Genomic DNA, 12,464 nt, shown 5'->3' with positions numbered 1-12,464 from the left:
GCAACCAGTCAGGATGCTCTCAATGGTGCAGCTGTAGAACTTTTTGAGGATCTGAGGACCCATGCCAAATCTTTTCATTCTCCTAAGGGGAAATAGGTTTTGTCGTGCCCTCTTTACGACTGTCTTGGTGTGTTTGGACCATGATAGTTTGTTGGTGATGTGGACACCAAGCAACTTGAAGCTCTCAACCTGTTCCACTACAGCCCCGTTGATGAGAATGGGGGCGTGCTCAGTCCTCTTTTTTCCCCCTGTAGTCCACAATCATCTCCTTTGTCTTGATCACGTTGAGGGAGAGGTTGTTATCCTGGCACCACACGGCCAGGTCTCTCTCCCTTCGTTGTCGGTGATCAGGCCTACCACTGTTGTGTCATCGGCAAACTTAATGATGGTGTTGGCATCGTGCCTGGCCATGCAGTCATGGGTGAACAGGGAGTACAGGAGGGGACTGAGCACGCACCCCTGAGGGGCCCCCGTGTTGAGGATCAGCGTGGCAGATGTGTTGTTACCTACCCTTACCACCTGGGGGCGGCCCATCAGGAAGTCCAGGATCCAGTTGCAGAGGGAGGTGTTTAGTCCCAGGGTCCTTAGCTTAGTGATGAGCTTTGAGGGCACTATGGTGTTGAACGCTGAGCTGTAGTCAATGAATAGCGTTCCACAGGGACGCTGGCCCATGTTGATTCCAATGCTTCCCACAGTTGTGTCAAGTTGGCTGGATGTTCTTCGGGTGGTGGACCATTCTTGATACACACAATACATTTTTGAGCGTGAAAAACCCAGCAGCGTCGCAGTTCTTGACACAAACCGGTGTACCTGCCACCTACTACCATACCCCTTTCAAAGGCACTTAATTATTTTGTCTTGCCCATTCACCCACTGAACGGCACATATACACAATCCATGACTCAATTATCTCCTTCCCTTCATCTACATTGATTGAAGTGGATTTAACAAGTAACATCAATAAGGGATCACAGCTTTCACCTGGATTCACCCGGTCAGTCTATGTCATGGAAAGAGCAGGTGTTCATAATGTTTTGTACACTCAGTGTATGTGATGGTGTAAACACTGTGGTAGCATGGATGTATTGAATTTGAAAAAGGCCCACGCTACTTCTTGTGGTCATTATTTTAAGAGTGTCCAACAGAATAGACGTTTACAATGCAACAAAGTCAGACTGTACAGCAGAACAGCGAGTCATAGATGTTGGCTAAAGCACAGAGATCTGGGACCAGGCTAGGTGCCAATATGTTAATAAATAAAATCACTTTTCACAAATACACATTCATTTTATTTTAGAGATACTGGCAAGTCTTTTCAGTTCTTTCTTAAAAAAATATTAACACACTTGATTCATTAAGGCAACTTGCATCTTACAGAGCTCCATATATCTCCACACATACTAACCAACTATGCACATCACAGGAGGTTGGTGGCACCTTAATTGGGGAGGACGGGCTTGTGGTAATGGCTGAAGCGGAATAGGTGGAATGGTATCAAATGCATCAAACGCATGATTTCCATGTGTTTGATTCCAATACCATTAGCGTCGTTCCAGACATTATTATGAGCCGTCCTCCCCTTAGCAGTGATACACATTCATAGCCAGAAAGTGGCATTAGGCATACTCAGGAATGTAGTGCTGCCGGAGCATAAGACCCTTCTACATTAATGTGGATGCTACCATGATAAGGATAGTCCTGAATGAATCGTGAATAAACAAATGTCCAAACTGCATGCCAATCATTTGATCTCAATCAATCAAAAAAAGAAGCTCCCGCACCTAATGAAATAGCACTACACCACTGGGCATACTGTAGTGTTTTAAAATTGATATCGGTGCTTGACAGGTTTCAGTGCCATCATCAGCCTGCAGAGGCACCTCTTGGGGTACGGTCGGCTTTCATAATGGTGAGGTGTGTGGAGGAGCGCTCAGATCTTCATAAAGAAAGTGTCTGTCCCAGAGCTTTACTGGAAAGGGTGATCCACACACCGCTCCAGTGTTTTCTTCTGCATGGTCTTTCCACTGCATCATCCTAGATACCATCGCCTGCCATTGTGCCCTTGAGCAAGGCACTTAACCCCTTACTATTGCTCCAGGGGCTCTGCACTGAACTGTAACTCAGTAAAATATTTGAAATTGCATGTTGTGCTTATATTTTTGTTCAGTGTAGATTCAGCCGTGGATGGTAGGGGGCCCGGAACATAATTACAAATATGACCGCAAAATTCCCAAACAGATATAATATTTGACTAAAACATCATTTCTAACCTTGCTTACATTTTTTATACGATCACGTGTCTTTCTATTATGCGTGGGACTACTTGGGAACAGATTTCCATAATTAAAATCACTTGGAGCTGATTTCCTGGTGTGTTTTTTTTTTTTTGTTGGTCAATTTCTTGCTGTCTGTGTGAAAAAGATGTGCATTACATTTGTTCAGTCGATACATTGTCTCGTGCAGCTACTAAACAATTTATCAAAACATCACATCACGTTTGATGGCTACAATGAAACATACAAGGTCAGGGATGGACCCAATGATATATGATTCTCAAGTGTGGCAACATCAATGACTGACTAGGCCTAAATATCAGATGTGTGAAACTTCCAATTAATAATTTCAGGAACTGCAAGCTAATAATTGCAACTTGCGACATTGTTGGAATTTGCAACAGCTCAAACTACAAAATGTAATTGACCTTCGAATGAGTGCGAGGCAGTAAGCTATGGCAACTATATCAGCTATATAGTAAAAAAGCCAGCAAGAGGGCTAACGAGGCTCTCTGATAACTGATGTGACAAAAAGTGACACTGCAAAGTCAAAAGTTTACCTCGACAATTTGTATGGCTTTCCCCCAAATTGGCTATGATAGTGCTGCAGCTAACTTAGCATATCTAAGTTAGCTAGCTAGACATGAAGTCGAATCGTTTGGTAATGATGTTATCCAACACGCGACAGCTAACCTTACACAAATCAATGTGCGCTTCGAGTTTGCCATTGTGTCGACTGCCATCGTCATGCTTAGGTAAAATCTAAATGACTACTCAGCGTGTGCCACACTTACTTTTCTTGATGTTATGGAAACATCTTGAATACGTGTGTATCTATTCCCTAATGTCACTCCGAACGTAATTTAACAACATCGCACTACGATCATCACGTTTGCAACAAATTGACAGCAAAACTGACCAACACAACAAAATACAGAACCGACGACCGTGTACTTTTCAGTTAACTGACAGTTCAATTAGCCAATAGGACGATTCTAATGACATATTTAGCCCACCTATTGTTATAAATAAAACTAAATCTAAGTCAATGCGATTGACAGTATCACTAGCGAGTCCGAAAATTGAGCATTATTAAAAGGGACTATCAAGGACGCTGAATTATGAAAGTGACAGTACGTTACACAAATCAAAAATAAGAGTTGGGAGGGATATTGAGTGGGCGTGGCCAAAATGTATGTTTGGTTGCATCGCAGCGCATACACAATGGCTGCTGGAAAGAGGGGAAAGCAAACAATTTTCAGGCCCGCCGCGTCTAGCAAAAAATATGATAAAAAAATTGTTAAAAATTCGGAAAATAGTTGAAAGTCAAGAAAAACTCAGCAGAAAGGATGTTAAACCTCCTGGGGTGAGTTTGGCGTGATTTAAGTAAATTGTTACGGGGTTCTTGAATTAAAATATCGGGGTTATTCAAATTATGAGAGAGGGGTGAGCTGGGGGGGGGGAGTTTGGTTAATCAGCACCCAGTTTGGGACCTCAGAGGAAACCAAAGGAAGACATAGCTTAAATATTAAGAAAAGTTATATAAATTGTGTCATTAGTGCTAGTCATGACTACGTTGCATGCTAATGAATGTCAACAACGATTAAATAGTTGAGTTGAGAAAAGTTTTAAAAAGCTTTGCCATTTTGGTTAGTTTTATTTATTCTTCTGAATATATCATCAACAGTGCTGCGAGCACAGCCGACGGGAACACACGCGCACTTAGCCTATATCAACATTATAACAAATGCATACTGTGCGCATTCCGTTTTTATTTTACTCACATGTACACCTGAAACCACTGTAAACATACCCTGATCGATAGAAGCATATTTGTATCGCTGAAACATGCATTAAACACGAAATGTAATATGTGTATTGCGATTGAATTATCTCTGTATTAACTATGTTTTCATCCAGAATGTATAGACCAAACGCGTATTTGACTAAAATCTGAGATGACAGTGCAACTTTGAGTTAGTTTACATAGACAAGTATCGAAGAGAAGAAGTTGCTTGTCAATACCATAAACAACCAAAATGGAGGGAGAACTGCGGGCAAACTAATTAGGAGATGCTAAACATTTTATTGTTTATGTCCGTCTATTTTGTACAGAAAGAGTTATACTAAGCCATTTCGCTGTACTTGTGCACGTGACATTTAAACGTGTTTAACAACAGGCGTTGGATGCTGTTACGCTGCTCTGCTGTGTTATCATATAAAAATCACGTCCCATTGACTTTGATTCGACTATTTAAAATGTTTATATTTGCAGGTTGCTTATATATCATATTCAGATTGGACATGATGATTAGTAGCATTGCATGTATAATGCACTGATACAGTAGGCTACCTGTTTTTTGTGTCATGTAGAAAACTATTCCCAGGTTATTGTTAGCCATAGCAATTAGCCCCTGCTATCTGAATGTTGCTTCTCATGGCTATAGGATGCACGAGGAGCCCATAGCAACATGGCAAAACCTGTAGCCTACAAGTGAACTCGAGATGGGTTCACACACAGCTGTTTGGCTTGGGGTTTAGTCATGTCTGTTTTGGGAAGGTTTCTTTTGAATGGCACAGTTGCGCTATGGATATCATATTGTGCATGTTCAGCCAATATGTTGACGTTGTCTTCTATGTAATAAATATTTGGCTCATATGGTGAATGGCAAGATGTGTAAACCCTGCTTTTGAAGTGGATGCTTTGCTTTGCTAAATTGGTTTTCTCACATGGAGAAAACGTTTTCAATTAAAGAGAGGCTTTCCCTTGCCTTTCGTTTCATCGTTTATAAACCGGTTTGATCGTCATTTATATAATGCATATAGATGCTGGCATGCAGCAACAACAAAAAACGTTTCATTAAATGCTAAATATAGTTTTACGTAATGTCACAGTGTGTGCAAATCATTGCATTCTTATTATCTGAGTTAGGCTACCTGTGGTCCACATATTTTACCTATCATAATGTAATAACTTGACTATATGCATGGAGTTTTTGGTTTATTGTATTGTATTAAATATAAGCCTTTTGTTTGTCTTTGATTTGATATAATTTATAATATAATAATAATAATAATATAATATAATAATATAATTTAATAAAGTTTGTATTTTAGAAGACTTTGCACCAGATGATGAGAAAAAAAAGTAACTTTGTTTCTCTGACATTCATTATGTGGAATTGAGACAAATCACTTGTTTTCATGCAACATATATCTTAGATGGTGAGATAAGTTACATTAAACAAATTAGGTTACATTTTCTTGTTGCTGTAAGGTAGAATCAAATCTTCAATTGGCTCCAAAGTTGTGATATTGATAGAGCATTTGACATACTTAATATCTTTACATTATTGATGTAATGTCTATTTCATCTGCTCAAATCAGAAGACATGCTATTGACCTAAAAAATACACATTTTAATTTACCTATTCCAGTGAGCCAGTATATTTTTGAATCCTGTCAAGGCAGATGGCCTCTGTTGATGTGCTTTAAATTGGAGTACTCAATTGGGGCTTGAGCTCCACTTGTCTCTCTGAGATTATGTATTTTCTGATTTTTTTTCAGTGTATGAATATTGAGAGAATGGTGTCAGAAATATTAGTACAACCCAATGATTCAGTTCTACATAGTTTACTTTTTTGGGGGGGGGGGCATTTAGCAGACGCTCTTATCCAGAGCGACTTACAGGAGCAATTAGGGTTAAGTGCCTTGCTCAAGGGCACATCAACAGATTTTTCACCTAGTCGGCGATTAGAACCAGCGACCTTTCGGTTACTAACACACCGCTCTTAACCACTAAGCTACCTGCCGCCCTTATCTAATGTCAATGGTCTAATATGTCTATAAAGTAATGTTCTTAGACAGATATTGAGAAAGAGAAAAAAAGTATGTTTAATGTTACATTAAGAAAGAGGTTTAGTCTTAATAAGAAGCATGGTAATTTAGAGATGATTTGCCAACCTCATTATCACAAAACTTATCGGAGACAGAACACTAACTTCTAATCAATCAAAACATCTTCAGACACTAAAATATGTAAACCCTGTTGAAATTCTAAATACCTGTTTTTAAGTGCTTTAATTTGGCCGTTTTTAGACGTGCATTGTGAATACAGATCACCAGAAAGGGTTATGATAATCATTTGATTAATCAGAAAGGGTTATTTTTGATTTCATAACATTTTAAAGATGTTAACGGCTGTGGTCCTCTGTAGCTCAGCTGGTAGAGCACGGCGCTTGTAACACCAAGGTAGTGGGTTTGATCCCCGGGACCACCCATACACAAAAATGTATGCACACATGACTGTAAGTCGCTTTGGATAAAAGCGTCTGCTAAATGGCATATTATTAGAACACCTCCATTATTTTTCACTAGCATTCTAATACATTTTTATGAATTATGCATCTATGACTAATTGTATCACAACCATTGTATTTTGTTGTTGGTTAATGAATAGAACTGTCTTTTTTCAGCATGATTTGCTCACCACATCTTTAATTGTATGACTGCTCTGATTGTTCATCCTACAAATATGGGTTAAAATGTGCAGCCTCACAGGTCCTCAACTGGCAGCTTCATTAAATAGTACCCGCAAAACACCGGTCTCAACATCAACAGTGAAGAGGCGACTCCGGGATGCTGACCTTCTAGGCAGAGTTGCAAAGGAAAAGCCATATCTCAGACTGGCCAATAAAAAGAAAAGATTAAGATGGGCAGTCTGAGATATGGCTTTTCTTTGCAACTCTGCCTAGAAGGTCAGCATCCCGGAGACGCCTCTTCACTGTTGACTTTGAGACTGGTGTTTTGCGGGTACTATTTAATGAAGCTGCCAGTTGAGGACCTGTGAGGCGCCTGTTTCTCAAACTAGACATTCTAATGTATTTATCCTCTTGCTCAGTTGTGCACTGGGGCCTCCCACTCCTCTTTCTATTCTGGTTAGAACCAGTTTGCGCTATTCTGTGAAAGGAGTAGTACACAGCGTTGTACGAGATCTTCAGTTTCTTGGCAATTGCTCGCATGGAATAGCCTTCATTTCTCAGAACAAGAATAGACTGACGAGTTTCAGAAGAAAGTTCTTTGTTTCTGGCCATTTTGATCCTGTAATCGAACCCACAATTGCTGATGCTCCAGAAACTCAACTAGTCTCAAGAAGGCCAGTTTTATTGCTTCTTTAATCAGCACAACAGTTTTCAGCTGTGCTAACATAATTGCAAAAGGGTTTTCTAATGTTCAATTAGCCTTTTAAAATAATAAACTTGGATTAGCAAACACAACGTGCCATTGGAACACAGGACTGATGGTTCCTGATAATGGGCCTCTGTACGCCTATGTAGATTTTTTTTTTTTTTTAATCAGCCGTTTCCAGCTACAATAGCCATTTACAACATTAACAATGTCTACACTGTATTTCTGATCAATTTTATGTTCTTTTAATGGACAAATTGCTTTTCTTTCGAAAACAAGGCCATTTCTAAGTGACCCCAAACTTTTGAACGGTAGTGTACATCTCTCTACTTTCATTGAATTTGATATACCTTCAGCCTCATCTGTGAAATATTTGGAAACTGGAAATAATACAAATAACAAATGTATTCCCCTACTTGTAGAATGCTATGGAATTGCAGTAGAACTTCTTACACTTTTCCCCTGTAGCTCAGTTGGTAGAGCATGGCGCTTGCAACGCCAGGGTTGTGGGTTCGTTTCCCACGGGGGGCCAGTATGAAAATGTATGCACTCACTAACTGTAAGTTGCTCTGGATAAGAGCGTCTGCTAAATGACTAAAAAGTAAATGTAACATTGACCTTTCTCTCTCTCACTCTCTCTCTCACACACACACACACACATCATCAGGCCCCTGAGTCCTGGCGGTGTTGAGCACATAAAACTGGATAGAGAACAAGCGTCGTCGACACTAGGTGGGATCCGCGTCCCTGTCCAGCCAGCCGCGCTGCCCTAGGGTGCCATGGCCACGGGAACCCAGGGGCACCTTGACCACATTCCAGATAAAGCCAGGCTCGCGGAGGCCACAGGGAGGTGCAAGAGAGCGGAAGGGAGCAAGCCCAGGAAGAACTTTCCCTGTCAGCTGTGTGAGAAGGCCTTCAACAGCGTGGAGAAACTAAAGGTGCACTCGTACTCACACACGGGAGATAGACCGTACCGGTGCTCCCACCAGGACTGCACCAAAGCCTTTGTCTCCAAATACAAGCTGCTACGGTAACAGAACAGGCGCCCGTTATCTTCTAGTAGGCCATTCTGTATTGATCTGTATGTACAACACTTACTGTAATATGTAGTTGTTATCTTTAGTAGTCTATCATTGTATACATTCATGGATTATTGAAGTTTTAAGATCATACATATGTGTCCTGACTAGCATGCCTACATAAGCACTAGGGCTGTGACGATACCAGTATCTCAATATTTTTTCCATGGCAATAATGAAAACATGAAGCAGATCAAACTCTTTGGTCCTTTAAAAACCTGCTGTAAAATATTGTGTGCTATAGCTTGGAAAAATTTTTTATGTGACTCTGGAGGACTACATAATGATGTTTGTTTCCAACATTAGGGCTGTTTTCCTAAAGAAGTGAATACCGCTTCGTGTTTTGTTTCCTTGCCACGATACTGACGAGTATCGCGATACTGGTATCGTCCTGGCCCTAATAAGCAGAAATAATTATTGGTGAAATATTAAGTGTTGATTGAATGTCATCTGTGTTCAAAGGCATATGGCGACACACTCTCCGGAGAAAACCCACAAGTGTACGTACTGTGAGAAAATGTTCCACCGCAAGGATCACTTAAAGAACCACCTGCACACTCACGACCCCAACAAGGAGGCCTTCGCCTGCCAGGAATGCAGCAAGAGCTACAACACCAAGCTGGGCTTCAAGCGTCACCTGGCCCTGCATGCGGCCAACAGCGGAGACCTCACCTGCCAGGTGTGCCTGCAGCCATTCGCAAACACAGGCCTGCTCCTGGAGCACCTCAAGACCCACGCCGGCAAGTCCTCGGCTGGCACCAAAGAGAAGAAGCACAGGTGCGAGCATTGCGAGCGCCGCTTCATCACACGCAAGGACGTGCGGCGCCACATGGTGGTGCACACAGGCCGCAAGGACTTCCTGTGCCAGTACTGCGCCCAGAGATTCGGCCGGAAGGACCACCTGACGCGCCATGTGAAAAAGAGCCACGCCCGCGAGCTGCTGAGGGTCAAGATGGAGCCGGACGATTCGCTGGACTCCTCCTTCTCCTGCGGGATGGCTGGAGGTGTCAAGGGCGAGCTGGCCACCATGTCGGCGCCGCACAGGCAGCTCCAGCTCAACCTCTACGACGGCCCTCTCCTGCCCCAGCACCACTGCCCCACCATGCCCCCCCTGGACATAGAGCCCAATACCCCACACCCCTTCTCCCTAAAGTACCAGCTGGGCTCCAACCTTACCTCATACTCCATCTCCACCCTGGAGAGGGAGCAGAATCTAAAGGGAGAACTGGAGACGTATCTGATGGAACTGCAGAGCGGCATGCCTTCCTGGGCTGAGGGGGCTCAGCTATCCTCCGCCTCCAAACTGGAGTTGGACTCACAGGTGGTCTCGTTGGATGAGACCTCGCCCGACGAGGTGTCTCTGTCCAAAATCGTGGCAGTGAGCGAGTCGCTGGCCTCCTCGTCGTTGCTCGACTTCTCACAGCTCTTCAACTTCCTGCCTTTGAATGGCCCCCCGTATGGGCACCAGGCGGCAGCCGGCGGGGGTTTAGGAAGAGTCCCCTACCAGCCAGAGGAGGCGCTGTCTGTCGTCCAGCTGCCGCCCCAGCCCCCGGATTCCCACGAGGCAGCGGGAAGCGGGGGGGGTATCAGCCCCCTCCACAGCCACTCCTCCTCTTATACCTCAAACCTGAGTACAACAACCACGCTGCCCCGCTTCCACCAGGCCTTCCAGTGACATGACAACACAAAAACAGACACGCATACCCATTACCCATGCATGCACACACTTACACACATACAGTACACACACACACACAGGTTGATAAAAAAAAAGAAGCTAATTTCTATTTTTATGGCAGTAACACATTTTTGAATGTGTCTGCACAAAACTACGCCATAATTGCACTTCTGTTCAACAATTATGGGATTCTTTAAATACAGATATACAAGTGGTTTGGCTCAACCACGTAGCTCAAGCCATGGGATAATGGTTGACATTTCATTTGGTTAGTGTCAACAATGCTATATCACTTGCAAATTTACCATTATAATGCTGATGACCGACATAGTCCATTTTAGTACACACAACAACATCCAAACATAACTAGGGTTTTGGAGTTTTCCATAGATTCATTTATGTAGGAATGGGATTGCAGTGATGTATTTCTATCTTAAACCCCCTTGCCTTGGAATAGCTTTAACTTAGTGTGTCGATTTAACCATATTTTCATATAGCACTTTGTACTTTTGTGTGATGTTCAATGTCATCACCGCTAACTGTTTTAAAATGTCTTTGTTATCTGTTTTTGTTTTAGGATTTCAAGCAATTGCAGTCATACGTTTTTAGACATAAGGTACTGAAAAAGCCCCTTATGGAAGGTAGTGTGAGAACCATCCCTGTTCCCCCATCAAAACCAAAGTCAACCAAATATGAACTGAATTGCCAGGCAGAATAGTGTCATGCTGTCGCTGATGGTTGTAAACGTTGCTGCTGCATAGTTGTTCCCTTATAGACACTTGGAATAACTCAGCTAGAAGTAGACTAAGTTGTTCTTCCTCATTTCATTTGATTTCATATAAAAGGTGACAAGATAATATAACTTTTTAAGGCAAGAGTATTAACATAGGTCCGGTACCATTTCAGCACCTAGGCTCTTGCTGCTACCTACCCCTTTGTTTTATGGACTGGATTGGAAAGCAAAATTGCAAAAGCTCCACTTGGATTGAGCTTGTTGAGCCATCATCTATGCTTCCACCTATCCAGTCCTTTCATAACTGTCGTTATCGAAGGCCAGGAGCTAGTGGAAGGGACTAAGGACCGAAATTACATTTACATTTACGTCATTTAGCAGACGCTCTTATCCAGAGCGACTTACAGGAGCAATTAGGGTTAAGTGCCTTGCTTAAGGGCACATCGACAGATTTTTCACCTAGTCGGCTCGGGGATTAGAACCAGCGACCTTTCGGTTACTGGCACAACGCTCTTACCCACTAAGCCACCTGCCGCCCAGACACCTGCCGAACCAGACAGTAGAAACAACAATAAAGAACTGCCACATAACTGGGGTTAATACCGGATATGAGGTTAGAAATAGTTTGGGGAACTATAACCCAATCATGCATACAATAATGGTTGCAATATTTCAACAGCAGGAAACAGTTAATTTGAGCCACCAGTTACAAAGAAAAATATATCCAATGTGCAGTTTGAATGAAAATATATCCAGTGTGCTGGATGGGTGTCTGTCACAGGTGGCTAGTGGCACCTTAATTGGTGAGGACTGGCTCATAGTAATGGCTGGAGCTGAATAAATGGAATGGTATCCATTTTATTCACTCCATTCAAGCCAGTATTATGAGCCTTACTCCCCTCACCAGCCTCCTGTGGGATCTGTAAACATATCTGGACACCTTGAATGTGTATGTGCAGGTTTGTGTGAGCCTACATCACGTGTTTGTGTTTCCAGTCAAGGGCTATTAAGTGATTGCAGAAGAGAGGACCCTCACATAGACAATCTGGGAGACTATAGAGGGCTCAGAACAGAACAGTCTGTTACAACTCCTCAAGGGGGTGGGATGGATTAGTCATGTCTGAATGTGTGAAGGGGATATTTTTCCCTCACATATGCAGACATTCAGAGAAATGAATGCAAAAGCACTTTTAATGTCATATGTGACACGTTGTTCATTTACTCAGAGCGAAGTGATGTCCGAACTTTGCATTTCAAGTCAGGATCCAGTAATCCAAGATTATTTTCAAGGCCCATAATAATAAAATGACAATATTTTGGTTTTTATTTTGTGACAATGACATACGCTTGCATCCGTATGACATAAGCTATCTTTAGAGTTTAAACTACAAAAGTTGTCAGTTTGTCAGGTGAAGACAGAACAAACATTTTATTAACAGGTAGTGAATGTAAATACAATATTACAGCCAGCCAGGAATGACATTGCTCTTGTTATACTGTACCATTCACAAATA

At 42.2% G+C, this 12,464-nt stretch overlaps 1 protein-coding gene across 1 annotated transcript; it reads left to right on the top strand.

The window, feature by feature from the left end:
• The first annotated feature begins 3,535 nt into the window (after window positions 1-3,535).
• On the top strand, window positions 3,536-11,345 carry LOC121549587 (zinc finger protein PLAG1-like). The gene is made up of 3 exons (XM_041861371.1): window positions 3,536-3,639; window positions 8,128-8,490; window positions 9,002-11,345. Exons 2-3 carry the CDS (start codon window positions 8,240-8,242, stop codon window positions 10,212-10,214), a joined length of 1,464 nt encoding a protein of 487 aa, XP_041717305.1. The 5' UTR covers window positions 3,536-3,639; window positions 8,128-8,239; the 3' UTR covers window positions 10,215-11,345.
• The last annotated feature ends 1,119 nt before the right edge of the window (window positions 11,346-12,464 follow it).

Source organism: Coregonus clupeaformis, chromosome 34 (genome assembly GCF_020615455.1).
Source record: "Coregonus clupeaformis isolate EN_2021a chromosome 34, ASM2061545v1, whole genome shotgun sequence".
Lineage (NCBI taxonomy): Eukaryota > Metazoa > Chordata > Actinopteri > Salmoniformes > Salmonidae > Coregonus > Coregonus clupeaformis.
This window is presented reverse-complemented; position numbering and strand designations above follow the sequence as displayed.